This window comes from Marmota marmota, unplaced genomic scaffold (genome assembly GCF_001458135.2).
Source record: "Marmota marmota marmota unplaced genomic scaffold, marMar, whole genome shotgun sequence".
Lineage (NCBI taxonomy): Eukaryota > Metazoa > Chordata > Mammalia > Rodentia > Sciuridae > Marmota > Marmota marmota.
Window position 1 is genome coordinate 1793217 of NW_025999983.1, and position 18610 is coordinate 1811826.

Below are 18610 nucleotides of genomic sequence, written 5' to 3' on the forward strand. Positions count from 1 at the left end.
CCTGACCACAGAGGTTTGGTCTGGCCTCCACCTCCATGTTTCTTGTGTAATGTCACATCAGGGGCTTCAGAATTGTACCTTTGGACATTTACTCTTTACACCTGATAGTTGTAGGGTTTGCGATGTGAGGATTGGAAGAATTTCTCTGAAGCCCTTTTTAATCATAATTTTGGTCTGGAAGGGTTGCTCGGTTCCAGGCCTATCTCTCCTGCATCGAAGGTGTCATTGCTTGTCCAGTTTGAGTTTACAGCCACGGTCCGGTGCGTGAGGCTGGGTCTGTGACTGGGAGGCAGTTTCACACCTGTGTTCATTCCTGGGCTGGTATTAATGTGTTTTGTTTGTGTATCATTCTGGTCTCCACACAGGAGGTTGGCTCCATGGACTGTGTTCGGAAATGTGTGGTCACTGTCCTGCCCTAGGCCAGTGATTGCTGAGGACTCGGGGCTCTAGCACATTTCAGCGTGGGTTCCAGACGGCTCCAGCTTGCCACCCCAGCTCGGAGCTCTTGTTTTCTATCCTCAGTGCACTGAAAACAAGTCCTAATTAGATACTTCACAGGAATTGTAGGACTGGTGACTTCAAACAAACAAACAAACAGACTAGGACTAGGAGCAGGAGGGACTTCTTGATTCTTTAAATATTTTAATAAGGCATTTTTGAGATCCAGGATTTTTTTGTTTAAATGTGTCCCGTGTTCTATCAAGAATTTGTCATGATTTATAACTACATGCAACCAAAAAAGGCAGAGAAATATAAAGAAGCAAAAATTTTAAAAAGCACAAGAGGAGCATTCAGAAATACCTCCCTGTGCCAGCTGCTGTCAGACCTGAAGGTACTGGCCAGAGGAAGGAGCCTGAGGTGTCCCTGAAATGAGCAGAGTCCTCCTTGGAGGAGCCCCAAGCACGAATTCAGATGCATGTGAGTCACATGCTGGCTTGCAGTATCAATTTTTATAAGTCACTTGAGTGTTTATTTAAACCTTCTAATCCACATTAGTGGGTTAAATGTAACATGTATGTACATTTTTTAAGAAAGTAGGAAGCTTTTTGCATGTCCCTTAGCTGGTACTCCCAGATGCCCATACCTATATTCCACTGATGTCTGGGTACTTTGATAGGAAATTTTGATGGGCATTGTCAATGAGCTACTGAAGAGTTTTAAGCTAGGGATTTGAAAAGCTTTCAATTTAGCCTCAGCTTCAGATCTAGAGAGATGATTGTGGAGGCAGCATAGAAGCTAGATTTGAGGGAATCGTGAGTAGACGCAGCAGGCCTAGGAAAGCCTGTGTTGCCCATAGGAGGCAGAGGACACAGCGCATAGAGGGATGTTGGAGGGTGGAATACTGGGCCCCGGGAAGACTGGGTTTTACTCAGCAGTGTTGGACAGAGGTTGATAGGCTGTGGAGCGAGGGAATGTTTGGGGTGGAAGATGGGTTAACGTGTGTCAGGTGAGGTGCTGGCATCGTGTGGGGTATCTTTGGGCTGCTGACTCAGTGACTGAACTAGAGCCCAGCTCTTTGGTGTCCGATGGAGGTGGAGAAGGTTATCTGTATGGGTGTGGGTGAGGCTCATTGGAGAGAAAGCGCACTGGTGATGAAAAACAACAGCAAGCAGAACAGTTAGGCAGTGTTCTAGGGGCCCAGGAAGAAAACAGAAAAAAGACCCCAGGAATTCAGAGTAGAAACAGTAGAATTCGCAAGCAGAGCTTCTCTATTAAAGGGATGGCTGGGCACAAAAGGAACATTTTTATATATGTTAGATTCCCAGGAAAACTCTTTAAGAAAGTAAATGCTGTGGGCAAAGCAGCTATTTGTAGTTTTTAAAAAATTATTATTTGTTTTTAGATATACATGACAGTAGAGTGTATTTTGACACATTATATATACATGGAGTAGAACTTATTAGGATCCTATTCTTGTGGATGTACGTGGTGTGGAGTTTTGCCGGTCATATATTCATACATGAACACAGGAAAGTTATGTCCAGTTCATTCTTTTGTCTTTCCTTTTCCATTTCCCTCCCTTCCCTTCATTCTCCTTTGTCTAATCCGCTGACTTTCTATTCCCTGCCTCCCTTGTTGTATCAGAGAGAACATCCAGCCATTAGTTTTCTGCATTGGCTTATTTTACTTAACATGATAGTCTCCAGTTCCATCCATTTACTAGCAAAAGTCATTCTTTTTTGTGTCTAAGTAATATTCTGTTTGTTTATATACCACATTTTCTTTATCTGTTCATCTCTTGAAGGGCACCTAGGTTGGTTCCATAGCTTAGCTATTGTGAATTGAGTGGCTAATAAACATTGATGTGGCTGTGTCACTGAGTATGGTGCTTTTAAGTCCTTTGGTTATATGCCGAGGAGTGGGATAACTAGGTCAAATGGTGGTTCCTTTTCAAGTTTTCTGAGGAGTCTCCATATGACTTTCCATAGTGCTTGCACCAATTTGCAGTCCCACCAGCAATGTATGAGTGAACATTTTTCCCCACATCCTTACCGACATTTATTGTTTCTTGTATTCTTGATAATTGCCATTCTGACTGGAATGACATGGAATTTGTATTTCTCTAATTGCTAGAAATGTTGAACATTTTTCCATATATTTGTTGACTATTTGTATTTCTTCCTCTGTGAAGGGCTTGTTCAGAGCTTTTGCCTATTTATTGATTGTGTTATTTGTATTTTTGGTGTTAAGTTTTTGAGTTCTTTATATATCCTGGAGATTAGTGCTCTATCTGAGGTACCTGTGGTAAAGATATTCTCCCATTCTGTGGGCTCTCTCTTCTCATTCTGTATTGTTTCCTTTGCTGTGAAGAAGCTTTTTAGTTTCTACAACCCAATTTATCGATTCTTGATTTTACTTCTTGCACTTTTGGAGTCTTGTTAAGCAATTCGATTCCTAAGCCAACGTGTTGGAGAGTTGGCCCTACATTTTCTTCTAGAAGGTGCAGGGTCTCTGGTCTAGTGCCTGGGTCCTTGATCCATTTCAAGTTGAGTTTTGTGCAGGGTGAGAGATAGGGGTTCAGTTTCATGTTGCTACCTATGGATTTCCAGTTTTCCCGGTACCATTTGTTGAAGAGGCTGAAGAGGCTATCTATTTATTCTCCAGTACATGCTTATGGCGCCTTTGTCTAGTGTGAGATAACTGTATTTATGTGCATGTGTCTCTGCGTCTTCTTTTCTGTCTCACTGGTCTTCAAGTCTGCTTTGGTGCCCGTGCCATGCCGTTTCTGTCACTATAGCTCTGTGGTATAACTTAGGGTCTGGTATTGTGCTTCTGCTTCCATTTTTCTCACTGAGGATTGCTGTGGGTATTGTGGGCCTCTTATTTTTTCAAATGAATTTCATGACTGCTTTTTTCTGTTTCTAGAAAGAATGTCATTGGAATTTTAATAGGAATTGCATAAAATCTGTATAGTGCTTTTGGAAGTATGGCCATTTTGACAATATTAATTCTGCCTATCTAAGAACATGGAAGATTTTCCCATCTTCAAAGGTCTCCTTTAATTTCTTTCTTTAGTGTTCTGTAGTTTTCATTGTAGAAGTCTTCCACCTCTTTTGTTAGATTGATTCCCAAATGTTTTATTTTTTTGAGGCTATTGTGAATGGAATGATTGGTTTAATTTCTCTTTCAGTTGATTCATCATTGGTATATAGGAGTGCAATTGGTTTGTAGGTGTTAATTTTGTATCCTTCTACTTACTAAATTATTCTATGAGTTCTAGACGTTCTGTGGTGGAGTTTTTGGGGTCCTCTAGGTATAGGGTCATGTCATCAGCAGATAGGATAGTTGGAACTCTTCTTTTCCATTTGTATCCTGTAATTTCCTCTTTTGCCTAATTCCCTTATCCTCCACCTGGCTTGCAGTGGGCCCACTCTGGCTGGTGTCTCAGCTTGTGGCAGCAGGAGTGGAGCTGGGGATTTCTTCCTTATTTTATTATATCCGACCTCCTGAGTCCCGAATCTGCTTTTGAAGGTCCAGTATTAATTCCCAGTAAACTCCTTTTTTTCTCACCTACCTTCCTCGGAAGTGGCCTGTCTGCTTTCTTGGTTTCACACCATGGATCAGCCAGGAAAGTGATCTCCTCTATTCTGCCATCTTGAAAAAACTTCACTCTTTATGGTTAATATTAAGGGACTCAAAAGTATTAAATTCAAGTTGTTGTCTGTCTGTTTTAATGAATTAATTACTTTGAAAATGGACCTGATAGCCTCCAGTAGCCACTGGCTCAACTGAGGGTGAGTCTTCCATACAAACAGGCTTGTACTGCACTGTCAGGCTTTTAACATGCAAGTGTGTTCCCTCTGTGAGGTCTTCAAAGTGCAGTTGGCCCCAAAATGCTCTGTATACCTCAGTTAATTGATTGGTGGTGCAGATATTCTACCAATTGTTGTCATGGGTTTTCTCACTGAGACATTCATTAACTGTAAGAATTTCTGGAGAGTCACTCCTTTGTCTACAAGTTCTCAGCACACAATCCTGGGAGCATTTGGGCACTACAGAAAGACATGGGCCTGGAGTTAGGGTGCATTGGAAACCTGTGCACAAACTGAACCTCAGTGTGTTCATTTTCAAAATGGGGAAATAATGCATCTGTCGGTCTTAAAACTGATGTGATGGACTTTAGTCCTCCTCTTCACTTTCTCCTTCCTTGTCAGGTGTGGGAGGGTGTGTCTGTGCTCTGACAACATAGTTTTGTGCTTATAAAACTAGACATCTCTTAAATTGGACTGTACCTGTTTATTGCTTTTTTGTGTGTCAGAAAGACTCAACATTCACTATACTAAAACTGAATCATCATTTTAGACAGATGTTCTAAAATATTCAGATAGATAATAAAAGTAATTCTATCCAGTAACTGAATTCATTTGGCCACAAGAATATGAATTGTACAACTGCCTCATTGTGATATCTTCTTTAAAAGAGTACCAAGTGGCTCAGGATTAAATCATCTGTGGGACCCATGCTGATTTTTAAAGTGACCTGGTAAATTTCATCCATAAATTTTTTTCAGACCAAATAGTGAACATGGTCTGTAACTTTGGGATCAAAAAGGAATTGTTTGAGGATTTAGAAAATGTACATTTTTAAACAAAAATTAGGTTGCAGTTTTCTTTCTTTATATAAGCTCTTATTATCATGATAGTTGGGTTCATTTTGACATAATCATACATGCATGGGTTTTAAGTTCCTCCATTTCAGTTCCCGGTGCCACCTCTTCCCACCCCCTCCTTCCAGTCCTTTTCTGCAGTGACCTTCCTCTATTCTGTAGTCTTCCTTCCATTCGTTTATTCATTTTTAATCAGTGTGTTATAGATATATGTGAAGGTGGAATTCACTGTGGTGTATTTACACATTCACATAGTATAATTTTGTCAAATGCATTTGTATTTTTCTGTGGACGTCTTAGTGAGGTTGCAGACTCATCTTGTCAGTTTTTAGAGCAGGTCTTGGTCTCCCTGGTTGTCTGGTGTGCAACATGAAGATGCCACCTGGGCCTGTCTGCACACTTCATGCCTGTCCTGCCGTACACACATGGCTTGCACATTTTTTCAAATCTGCACCTGGGGCAGATCGTAGCTTAGGAGGGGAAGTGTCCCAGTAGGTAGACACATGCCTTGTTCTGGCTCACTCCTGAAGTTGCCCTCCTTTGCCCAAAGCTGGAGTCCTTTTTGTTCTGTGGTATTTTGCCTTCCTCCCTGCAGGTGCCCATGGATAGAGATGTTTGCATGCATTGGTACACATGCTCACACTCATTCTCAAAACTCTAACTAGAATAAAACCCAAGGTCGTGATCAGGTCAGGAAGTCCTGTGTGATCTGATCTCAGCCAGTCTCTGACTGTATCTTCCCCCTTTCCCCTCACCTTATCCACCCTGACCAGTGAGCCCAGCTAGGCCTTCATCAACCAAGGGCCTTGGCACGAATAGGTGCCCTGCTCAGGAAGCTCCCCTGTCAAGTCCCTCAGGTCTCAGTGGCCTTGGCAATCCCCCAAGCTTAGGAAGCCCTGGCTGCTCACTCTCTCACAGCCATACTTCCTGTTTTACATGTGAATCGCCATCTCGCAGCATCTGTTCTCTTGTTAGTTCTCTCCCCTGCATCCTACCTCCCATCCAGAATGGGAGTCTTAGAGGGCGCATGTCCTCAGCTCTGGCTGGTGTGAGGGTGCCCTTGGTGGAGATATGCTGGAAGCCTTATCTCCACCAGATAAGGGGGCTGGGCCTAGCAGGTTCATATCCTTACACTGGTGTGGTCTCCCAGATTCTTAGGAGACTATAATTTACTGTGACTCAATCACCAAGATGTGGTTCATGCTAGAGTTGTTGAAGAAGGGAACATGGGAAGTACTCAGCAGCCAGAATAATTGCTTCAGAATTCAGAGGCCCAGGGAGTCATGGAGATTCAGAACTTGCTCCAAGAGATCCTCAGACCTCTGGGCAGCTCCTAATAGGTGGGAAAGCTGAAGACTGAAGACAGGAGCATGTGCCCATCACGCTTTGGTATGGGGACATGGAGCCTCTTACCTTCTTTCCTCAGGCTCTCTCCTGTAGATGGGGCTTTTGTGCTTATCGAGCCTGGGCCATAAGTAGGATGCTAACTCCTAGGAGTGGCAATAGTACACCACGTGTGCATTTGTGGATTTTCATGAAAAAGAACCAACAGAACCTCAGGGTGCCAGAGTGCTCTGCTCTGGCTGATTTTTTTCCCCCCTCAAATGAGTTCACAGTTAGTACAAACTAGAATGTCATTTCTGTCGAGGAATTAAAGAGCCCTGCTCTGTTGGCACACCCCTCATGAAAAGTCTTTGGGCTTGTGCACCTGAGATCTCCTCATTTGTATTCAGTTTTTAAAAGAGGATCTGCTTAGTGGGTTTAATTTTTCATTTACTTCAGATCGAGGTTCAGGAAGTGGAAGTGGAGGAACAGGTTGAGTGATGCTCAAGTGCAGAAGTGGGAGCAGGAGCAGGGCTGCACCTGGGGGAGAAGGCTCTGGTGTGGAGAGAGAACGGGTGCAGCCTCCTCCTGCAGGGTTGCCCCCACTCCCTGCAGTGGCTTCCTTTGGTGCAGGTCTTTCTGTGGGGGCTGAAAGCGTAGTGGCGGTGCTAAGGCTGCCTGTGCACCATCGCAGTTGGTACTTGAGAGCCTTCTCCTATGCTGCTGCAGATGTCTGATGTCCCTGTCATTGGTGTGAAATAAAGTTGTACTCAAAGGTGTCAAAATATTTTTTCAGGTGGAACGTTGAGAATTTATGCAGATAGTTTAAAACCAAACATTCCCTATAAGACAATTCTCCTGTCTACTACGGATCCTGCAGACTTTGCTGTGGCGGAAGCTTTAGAGAAATATGGTCTGGAAAAAGAAAATCCTAAGGAGTACTGCATTGCTCAGGTATGTAACTGGAGTGCTATTCTTCCCAGTAGCACCTTGCTCAGGAGTTTGGGTTTAGAGGCAATTGTAACAGCTCTGCTGATTTTCTCTCCCACTGCATCATGTAGAATCTGACATGGTGAAACCGTGTGTTAGATCCACATAAAAGAAATAGCAATCTCTGTTCCATTACAAAATAATACATGTTCCTGTTATAAAAGATAAAAATGTGAAAAGGCGAAGTGAAGAAAATAAGGATAGCTCAAAATTTTGCCACCAAAGGATAATCATACCATTCACATTTTGTTGTACATCATGTCATTTTTTATTTTGCATACATAGTTAACTTAATTTTTGGCAGGGTGGTGGGGGTGGTGCCGGAGTACCAGGGATTGAACTCAGGGGCTCTTGACCACATCCCTAGCCCTATTTTGTATTTTATTTAGAGACAAGGTCTCAGTGAGTTGCTTAGTACCTCACTTTTACTGAGGCTGGCTTTGAACTTGCAATCCTCCTGCCTCGGCCTCTTCTTGCCTTAACTTCTGAGTCAGCCACAGCCATAGACCGACCTACTATGATCTGAGTAGATTTTAAAACATAGCTGTCCCCCTTTTTCCTATCTCAGCAAGCAATTGTTGAATAATGAAAATTTAGTAATTTATTAAGGAATGAAGTTCAGCAAACCCCACGTTTACAGTCTGAGCTCTGAGTTTATGAGGGTTCCACTGACTGCCCTTCACCTCAGAGGGCTCCTCCTGCCTCTTTGGGACCTGTCCCTCCCTCGTGCTCACCTTGTCCTTCGCCGTGGGCTGTGCGTTTTCTAGAATTGCCCCGTGACCAGCGGCATCCAGTCAGGACCCTGTTGCATGGCTTCGGACTTACATGGAGGCTTTGGTCTTGTCCAGGTTGTTGTGTGCTTTGAGTAGTGTCATGAGTAGTGTCATGACACCAGTCATGAGCCATGTCCCTGTGGATGGACACCTGGCCTGCTTCCACTTCTCAGCTCACTCTTCAGAGAAGGCTTTTGTGAAGGCAGGTGCTGCGGCTTCCTGTGGACGCTTTCTCTGGGGTCACTTCCCAGCACGGCAGTGGCTCCCTCTCGTGGCAGGTGCACGCGGCGGACATTTTAGGAAGCCAGGAGCTGGCTCCAGTGATGCTGTTGCACACCCACCAGCGGCATCCTTTTCCTCTCCCAAACTGGAGTCATTGCATTTCCAAAGGGCTGGCCCTTCTGACAGGCATTTAGCACTGTCCTTTTGAGGTTGAATTTTATATCCTGGAGTCATGTCCTACCCGTGATCTATGTGTTGTGGATTTTCNGAGTTGGGATTTTCAGGTTGATGCTTGCTCTTATGTGAAATAAGGGCTGATGTTCATTCTCTCTTGGTTGGAATCTCTTTTCTCACGTCACTGCTTTGGCACCTTTGTCAGAATCAATGGACTACAGACATACGTGCTTCATTTTCTGGACTCTGTTCTCTTCCAGTGATATACATGACCTTTTTTTTTTTTTTTTGGTCGGTAATAAGCTGTCTTCATTACTGTAGATTTATAAGTCTTAAAATCATGTATCACAAGAACCTATTTTTTCTTTTTCTTTTAAACATGTTTTATTCTGGCTTGTATTTCTTCATGACTGTTAGAATCAGCTCAATAGGCTCTACCTGTAGCTCTCTGGGACTAAGGCTGGGTTTGCCTCTCATCTGATGAGAAGGAGCCTTCTGCTCTGTGCAGTGAATGGAGGGCAGCTCTTCCCTGACATGTTTTGCAGGGTTCAGGGTTGTTCCTTGTACCTCTTTTGTTAGCCTCAGAGGGAATTTAATAAAGAAGCTTGCTTGAATTTTATCTTTCTGCTGAAAAGCTGAGAAGTTATATTCAATTGGAAAAATAGATCCATATTAGTTTCCATATATCCAAAAAGTAATAGCTCCATAATTTTATGAATATGGCCCAATTTTCAGCTGAGAACTGAAACATGGAAACAAGTATTTTCCTCATGTTGAAATAATGAGGGGATTCAGCTGTTTAAATGCATAAGAATAAAACGAGCAGGAAGAGATGTCAGGAGAGCAGAGTCTTCCATGAGTCTTCACACAGGACGGGTGGTCCACACCTTGCTAGGCAGAGGAAGCCTGCAGTGGGAAGGGTAGGGTGAGGTGGGAGGTGCTCGAGGCACAACCTTGGTGGACCCAGGGTCAGTCCTCCACACTGGCTAGGTGAGGTGGAAATTTCCTTTGCATTTCAAAGGAAATACTGGGTTGCAAGCTTTTAAAGAAGCAGCAGCTCTTCTAGACTGCCTTTTCCCTTCCAGCTAGAGTGTCATCAGCCACTAAAAAAATGGCTGACGGAGGTGGGGAGGTTTCTGCCTGCATGGCCTTGGATTTGGAGTCAGCAGGCACATCAGGATGTGTTTCCTAAGGGAAGAAGACGTTTGGGTGTACTTTCTTCTTCCTGGCAAGTATGTATTAAGTAGAGGAAGGCCCTACTTTAATGCATAATGCAGGGGTATTTTTTTTTTTTTGTTGTTGTTGTTTTTATATATATACTGGGGATGGAACCCAGGGGAAACTATTGGGCTCCTATCCCCAGTCCTTTTTTATTTTGAGACAGGGTCTCTCTAAGTTGCTGAGGTTTTGCTAAATTGCTGAGGCTGGCCTTGAATTTGTGATCCTCCTGCCTCAGCCTCCCAAGTCACGGGATTACAGGTTGGAGCCACCATGCCAGGCAGCGCAGGGCTTTATGAGATAGTTGTTATATGTAGCAAGCATTATAATATATATGGGAGACATTATCTACCAATTGAGTAAGTCTGTGGATAATATAAATTTTATAAGTGTTCCTTTTACTTGAAATTTGTTAGTGATGTCGTAAAATTTTTCTAAGTCAAAGTAATACAAGTGAAGTGATGGTGTAGATAGGGTCTGCTAGTGAGCAGTGGCCTGATTATCTTCCAGCCTTGTGCTCTGCTGAGTTATGAGCATGTGGCAGGGGCAACGGTGTTGCACCTGATACCTGGTATTGCTCAAGTGTTTGCTGCGGAATGTTCCTGTTGAGATGTGTTACTCTGTCTGACAGTTCCATAAGAGTGCATATGATTTGGTATGCAATAAGGAACAGTCTAATATCTTTATAGTAATTGGTGGGTGATTTTACTGGTGGAAACCAGAAAACAAAGAGACCTTGACCAGGGTCATGAAGTTACAGAAGCTTACTTTGGGTTTATTGACAGTTCCTTTGGGTTGATTTCTTTAGAGGGTCACTTTAGTTTTGGCTTTCTGCTCTAATGTTTTTGGACCAATTTTCTTTTGCAAGCTTAGGCACTACAAATCAAGAGCTGATTGTTCTTTTTCCCTGAATTAGAATTTTTTTTCTCAGCTTGCCACCTCATGAACTGTAGTGGTTAGTGTTCTTCAGTCATCTGTCCTGTCTACCTATTCATTAGTCATTCATAAATCCTACAGATCTTCCTGTTTGTTAGATGTTGTGCTGGGATACAAAACCGACAGCTGTCCTTCAAAGAGCTTATAGTTAAGGGGGATAGAAAGGCCAGGAAACAACAGGGCTTCTCAATTGAAGTGAGGTTGGCAAAAACTCTTCAAAATGCTAATAAGCCCCCGGGGCTGGGGTTGTGGCACTTTCCTAGCACTTGTGAGGCACTGGGTTCCATCCTCTCAATACCACATAAAAATAAATAAATAAAGGTATTGTGTCAATCTGCAACTTAAAAAAAAAATTGCTGAGCCCCAGCTGCAGGATGAGTGGATGCTGGCCAGATGTGAAAGGTGGTCAGAGGGGTGCTGGAAGCCTGAGGAACATGACCTGGTTATGAAGTGCACATACCTCAATGTGGCGTGGCTCAGAAGTTGTGTGAAAGAGATTGAGGCAATGGAGTTGAGTGGAGAAAAGGTCCCAAGGCAGTGTGTGTGCTAGTCCAGGAAGTTGGATTAAAAAGCTAGAGTGCAGTGCTCTAACAGCTTTGCTTCTTCAGGGCAACCTGAAGCCCTGTGGAGAGTCATGACAAGGTTCTACAGGAGTGCGACCCACTGGGTCTGTGAGTAAGGTGACATGTCTGGTGGTGAGGCCTGTTAGGGTGCACTTTCACGGTAATTGTAGAAACGGGCTTGGATTCTCTGGCTTTCCTTCTGTTTATGGTTCCTGATGTCCCTGAATGGAGTGACAAGGATGCATAGTCCCTGCAGTATGTGCAGGGCCACAAGATGAGTGGCAGTTGCCACTGTCTTCTCCATCTCAGGCTTTCTTGGGTGATTAGGAAAACGTGTTTGGCTAGTCAGAACACATAGTAAGAAACAGCAGCATTATCTTTTGAGAGTACGGTAAGCATACTGTCACAAAACAGTTGCTTACGTGTGTGTAGAACAAACGGTCATGCATGTATCGCATGATCTGATTAGACTCTGATCATCAAGACATTATCTACAAGTACAGGAAACTGACCTGGTTTTGGGTGACATGTTGTCTGAAACTGCTTTAGAGAGAGTTGTTGGAGTGAAAAGATGGGCCAGGGACTGGAGAAGTTGAAGACTGCCGTGAGGAAGTGGTCTTGCCTCAGGAAGTTACTTAGGGGTTAGCTCTCACATATGATCTTTCCATATTGAAGTTTGTAACAGGGGCTGGGGATGTGGCTCAAGCGGTAGTGTGCTCACCTGGCATGCGTGCGGCCCGGGTTCGATCCTCAGCACCACATACAGACAAAGATGTTGTGTCCGCCAAATACTAAAAAATAAATATTAAAATTCTCTCTTTCTCCCTCTCTCTCCCTCTCTTAAAAAAAAAAATAGAAGTTTGTAACAAATAAAAATACTCAAGATTAGTCCATTTTAGAGGCCAAGTGAATAAAATCTGCCCAATCAGTTGACTGAACTATTTATTTGAAACTATTTCTTTCATGTTTGTGGATGATTTGATTTTTATGACTAGTGAAAATTGTTTATCATGCATGATCAATTTCATTCTACAGCAACTTTTCTTTTTGGTATTGGGGAATGAAGCAAGGGCCTCATGCTTGCTGTGAGCTATATCTCTGGCCATTTTTATTTTATTTTGAGACAGGGTCTTACTAAGTAGCCCAGGCTGGCCTTGAACTTAATCCTCTTGCCTCAGCCTTATCTCAGCTGAGATCACAGGTGTACAACACCACACCCATATCACAGTGACATTATATTCATTCAGTAACATTAAGAATGCCTGCTAATTTACCTTATAGGCATATTCACTGTTAATTATTTTTCTTTAGGTTATGCTTCCCCCTGGAGCCCAGCATTCTGATGAAAGAGGTGCTAAAGAAATTATCCTTGATGATGAAGAGTGTCCTTTACAGATCTTCAGGGAATGGCCAAGTGACAAAGGTAGACTTCACTATTAGAGATTACCTCTGTGATACGTCAGATTACGCATGGCCCACCTGTTGTTCACCAGATGATGCAGATGTCTGCATGAATGGTTTCTGATGGCCCTTTGTTGCATGGTGTTCCTCCTCCTCTGTGGGCTGGTTGGGTAGCTCCTCCATGGTTCCATGGTCTGTGGGACCAGGCTCAACTCCTCTGAGTCTCCTGCACAGATCTTACACAGTGATACTACAGGTGAAAACCATGTCTCAGGAAGACACCAGACTATTAGTAGTGCTCAAGGTCTTTGTTACCTGTTAGCAGTGAAACACTTTATAAACTGATCTGATGAATTATGGCATTTGGACAGATTCATTATGCTAGTGAAAGTAACCTACAATCCTACATATTGCCCAGTATTGTGGTCATTTCAGATACAGGCTGAGTATTCCTTATCTGAAATGCTTAGGGCCAGAGTTTTTGGATTTTGAAAATTTTTTTTTTTAAGGTTTAGAAACATTTGCATTTTTATAATGAGATATCTTAGACATGAGACCCAGCTATAAACATGAAATTCATGTGGTGTGCAACTCACACACAGCTGCAGGTGCCATTGGGCACTGTTTCAGTGCACCTGCATCTTGCCTTCCACCAGTTAAACGTTGGCACTCAGAAGGTTTGGGAACTTGAAGCATTTTGGATTTCAGATTTTTAGATCAGGGATGCTCAACTTGTAATGAATTCATCCTTGGCATTGTTCAAATAATTTCCCCTAATTATTTCAAAACAGTGATGGCTTAAAGCTGTGGGTTTTATTTTATTAAACATGGGTTTTTAACTTTCAGAGTTGCATCATAAGTTAATTGTGCTTTAATTTTAAGTAGTGGGGGCTTTTGCACCAATAAAGACATAAAAATTCATTGCCAGTTAATCATATCAGTATTAAACATAGGTTGACAACTTTAAAAATACCTACAAGCAAACACCTCAGCAAGTAGATTTCTAACTTCATTAAAATACACACTTAGCACTTTTCTGGACAGTACAAAGGTAAACTTCATTAAAGAAAAATTGCTTTGAATTCTGATTTATTCATTTGAATTAAATCAAAATTAGCTCAACTAAAATAGGTTGTTGTGTGTGTGTAGGATGATGGATGTTGTGTGTGTGTATGGGGGGGGGGGGGAAATGGTCACTGACCATGAGCTATCCACCAGTGTAAGACTCGGATCCTCTTACACTGATGTGCATTTTGCAGCAGAAGATGCCCTTGGAAGCCCATTGTTAATTGAAAGATCCTTGCAGTGTTTGCTGGAGCCTTTGCAGCTCACCAGAGGCTAGTGCTTCCTTCACTGAGTAAACCTGTAACTTGGACGAGCCTTCGCCTACTTGTTCCTCAGTAGAGGTTACTAAGATGGACCATCTTGATAAATGTCTGAGCATTTGACTGCTCATCAGCACCTACACACCAGTCTGTCTGGCTGATGGTTCCCAATTTTCCTGTTCCAGGGATTTTAGTCTTTCAGTTGAAGAGGAGGCCATCAGACTACATCCCAAAGAAAGCGAAGAAGCTTGTGGAAGGGAAGCCACTGAAGGGGAAGGAGAGAGTAGACAGCTCAGGCTACGGATCTGCTCTCCCCCCTGAGAAGCTGCCCTACTTAGTGGAGTTAAGCCCAGGTGAGGAAGCTGGTCATGCCAGAGAGTGTTAAAAATGGGCATTTTTAGCTTTGACTGTTTCTGCTTTTTAATGCATCTTATTAATGTGTCTTTGCTGTTGGCTGACTTAACATTTTCAGACTACTTATTTTTTAAAAAAGGAATCTTCTTAAAATGACTTTTATTTAAAATAACAAGCAAACTTAATATCATAAGTATATAAAAATAAAGTTCATTTGGACAAAAATGAGTATTAAATAAAATTTAAAATAATGTGTACAGCATTTTAAGATAATTTGAAGCAGTCTATTTTCTTTTAAGAAATTTTTTTTCCCCAAATAACTTTAGTTAAATACTTAATCTGCTAAAAGTAGCAAATTGAAATTTACTCCTCCTAGGGCATATTTAGTATATATGTATGTGTGTGCATCCTGTTCTTCATAATATGCGCACAGTGTTGAAAAGGAATATCTTTAAATGTAACAGGGCATTTAAGAAGCCCATCTGGATTTTTAAGTAGCAGACTAAGTTTATTTTCTTACTAGTCCTAAGAGTACCCTGCGTGGAGCATGTGCTTGAGCTAAAGCTATGGCGTGGTCGTCCCTTGGACAGAGCAGTGCACCCACGTTCCTAAAGCAGTTCCACACAGACACATTCCTGTGTGGTGGATATTCTATAGGCACTCTATAGGAGGCATTTTGTTTATCATTCAGCCAAAATTATGGAATTTATTATTTAAAACAGGATTGTGTGACCTGTATTATTATGAAGATATTATTCCATCCTCCCCACCCCAAAGAAACCTCATTTAAATACAGCCCAATTAGTAATTATAGGAAAAAATGGCCTAAAAATGCATCTGTTGTGTAGAAAACATGTGGGTCTGTAGGCAGAAATTGTACTTTCTCTTCTTTGATTTTCCACCATTTAGTTGTATTTCCAAGGTTGTTTAGTTCCTTGGGCTGCTCCCTATAATCAGCAGAGACATGGTGTTTGTGGCCCAGCAGCCTTAGGAGTTAGCCAGGGTGCTGATGCCACCCTGGTTGGTGGCAGTGGGGCTGCGGGTAGCAGTGCACACTCGCTCATGCTCGAGGATGCCCAGGGAGTGCAGCAGTGCTGCTTTGCCTCAGCACTGTCGTGTGGACCCGTGTCCTGGGATCACTGCTCTGTCGTGCAGGAAAGCGCTGATTCTGTGTACCTGAGGGAGGACATGGTGACAGAGAGACAGCTATTTGTTTTTGAAATTACTATCTGTTCTTTAAAATATTTTCATTAAATGCTGGAAACTATTGTTATTTTCTTTAAAACCAATTTTTTGAATGTTTAGACTTTAGAGAAGTTGATAAAGAGCAGCCAACAGAGATTTTCAAGTGAAGAGTGGGAAGCTGATTCTGGTGGCTAGCAGAGCCAGGCTGTGTTTGTCCCTCTTGTTTATTAAACACTTACTTATTGAACACTGGGCACCTTCTGGGCTATACAGGTGGAGCCCTGACCAAGCAGATCAAACCCAACCTCACATTCTAGTAGGAATTCCCATTTGAGCTGCTTATTTTATACTTTTAGTTTCTCAGATAATCAAATGTATAGATTTTTTTTAGGGGTGGGAAGATGATGGGCCCTAGATGCATGGCATTTCTGTGCTACTTCCAGCAGATGCTGATTGGCAGGTCTTGGCACTCTGCTGCTTTCCTGCAGCATGCACTGAGCTCCTGCTGTGGGCAGAGCTGCGAGTGCAGCGGTGACTAAGACCATCCTGTCAGGGAGTCCCCATGCCAGGAAATAGCCACAGCTCTGTAATAGTGACCATCTCCAGCCTGCGCGGCCTCCACCTTCTGTGGCTGCCAGGGAGAACTTTCCTCTTTCTTTACAGGTGCCCGAGGACTGGAGCTCTTTGTGCTGTCCTGAGGGCCACAGGGTTGGTGGAAGGCCTGAATGCTAGGCCAGGTCTTTCCTGCACCAAAGGCTGTGTTCTTTCACTAGGTTATGAGGTGTTCCTAGGTTCTCAGATTGCTCAGTCTGCATGCTGAATGAAATTGATCTTTTTTCCATTCATAAGAAAAGAATATTTGTACATATTAATTTGTTATGAATGGAAAAGTACTGCATCTTGACTGGGCACACGGGCAACCAAGCATACAACCTCGGTGAGGTCCTGCTGGATGCAGAGGGAGGTTTTAATATGTGGTGTGAGCTTGCCCCAGCTGTGGGAGGGATGGGCAGGGCGCAGCTTTCTTTGTGTGGATCTGAATGTGCTCTTTAAGCAGGGCTGTCGGCCAGGCGGGGTGGCGACCTCTGTAGCTCACTCGCTGTTGCTGTCCTGCCACGTGGTGACTCACCTGCTGTCCTGTTTTTCCTAACAGTCTCACTGATTCTAGAACACTGACTGGGGCACTACTGTAGTCTTGTCTGCACAGCTCTGAAAGCTGAGGGTAAAGTGTACCTTTTCTTCCTTTGAGCCGAGTCTCACTGAAGTTCACCTCTGCGTCTCTTCTCCTCCTTCCCTCTTCTGCTGCTCTGCATGGTTTCTGTCCTGCTGATGCTGCCTTCACCTGGGTCCTGGTTGTGTCTCAGCCCCAGGGAGAAGGAGTCACTTTGCCTACTACAGCTGTCACACTTACGAAGGTAATGCTATGCTTCATACTACTTTTGTAACTGTGCACTAACAACCTCATGGCAAAATAACACTGATGACCTGCTGTTGCATGTCCAAGAAATGTAATGTACTGTCCTATTGTTCACGCCCGTGCAGCACCTGTGTCAGAACCCACTTGGTTGACTAGAAGCCTATTTTGCTGCTCTTGCTTTTCCAGGTTCACCCTGGGGAGCAATTGTGGCTGGGCCCAGCTGGCTGCAGCATTGCTGTAGACAGAGAACAGAAGTGCCTTTAGGGTGTCTGTAGGCTCTGTTCATGCCAGTCCATTGCCCCCTCACATTAAGGTGGAGCCTTCCACACCTGAAAATCCCACATGCAGATGGAAATTTACACCTGCCTCATGTAATGGGTCAAGGTTGGAACACAGCATATGTATATGAGGCACAAGGGAAGCCAATACTTCAACTGGGGCTCTATCTCCAGAATGTCATGTACATGCAAATGCCCCCAAATCTAAGCAATACAAAATCTGAAACTTCTGGTCCTGATGGTTTTGGACAAGGGACACTGTATCAGAGGCAGGTTTCTGGGAGGAGGACCACTCTGCTGAGTCACCTGCGTGCCAGGGTGTTTCAGGTCGACTGTAGCTGTCCACTGGGAGAAAGATGCTCCAGTTCTTGGGGCTGAAGTTGGCTGTCTGTAGAGGAAGGGGAGGATGTTGGGGTGTTTGTTGAGGGAGCAGTCTTACTGTCTGGCTTGGAGATGATCAGCTGCTGTTGGTCAGGAGCAGGACCTAAGGTGTCACAGAAGGGGCAGGAGGCACCCAGACCCTGCTGCCCTGCTCACTCCTCCTGCTCCCCTACCTTGGACCAAACACCACTTGCCCACTGGCCTTGGGCCCTACCAGGGTGTTCTGGGTCTGCACAGGTATCCTCTCTGATTTCTTCTGTAGCAATGTGGGGAGAAAGCAGAGCCTGGAGAAGCAGCTTGTGTTCTCCCTCCTTTCTCTTTCCAAATCCATGGGTATAGAAAGGCACACAGCAGCTCTGGACCAGCTTTTGGAAGCTTTTGGAGGTTGACATTTCAAAGGAATATTGGTGTGCATTTCTCTTGTCTCCCCCTAACAGATGTATCTTTTATGTTCTTACATATTTTTTTTTTTGATACCGGGAATTAAACACAGGGGCACTCGACCACTGAACCATATCCCCAGCCCTATTTTGTATTTTATTTAGAAACAGGGTCTCACTGAGTTGCTTAGTGCCTCACAGTTGCTGAGGCTGGCTTTGAACTTGTGATTTTCCTATCTCAGCCTCCCAAGCACATGATTACAGTCATGTGCCACCGTGCCCGGCATGTTCTTAACATTTTTAACTTTATATTGAAATAATTGTTCTTGTTTCACCTGATTGCATGTTTGTCCCCTGTGCTTCCTTTCTGCTCTGTTGGCATAGTGTCTGTGCACCTGTGTTGACTGCATGACCTAGTATTAGTTGCTGTTCATGCACTGCCGATGGACAACTCCCTGTGTGGACACTCACTGAGTGCCAAGGGCCAGGTACAGCCTGGCCACTAAGGAGCCCAATGAGCAGGGAGACGAGTTGGTAGGAGTCTTCATAAAACATGGTGCATGGTTAAGAGGAAGAGGTGTGG

General features: G+C 43.6%; 1 protein-coding gene across 24 annotated transcripts in view; it reads left to right on the top strand.

Annotated features, from left to right (window-relative positions):
* The window catches only part of Afdn (afadin, adherens junction formation factor), a 92733-nt gene that overhangs the window by 11852 nt on the left and 62271 nt on the right, over positions 1-18610 (top strand). For 19 of the 24 annotated variants that reach the window (XM_048805791.1, XM_048805795.1, XM_048805804.1 and 16 more), the window contains 4 exons: positions 7227-7384; positions 12618-12729; positions 14218-14385; positions 16936-16986. In XM_048805791.1, coding sequence (XP_048661748.1) covers positions 7227-7384; positions 12618-12729; positions 14218-14385; positions 16936-16986 — 489 coding nt within the window. The remainder of the gene's footprint in view (positions 1-7226; positions 7385-12617; positions 12730-14217; positions 14386-16935; positions 16987-18610) is intronic. The other 5 variants (XM_048805803.1, XM_015498596.2, XM_048805809.1 and 2 more) reach the window with 2 other exon arrangements.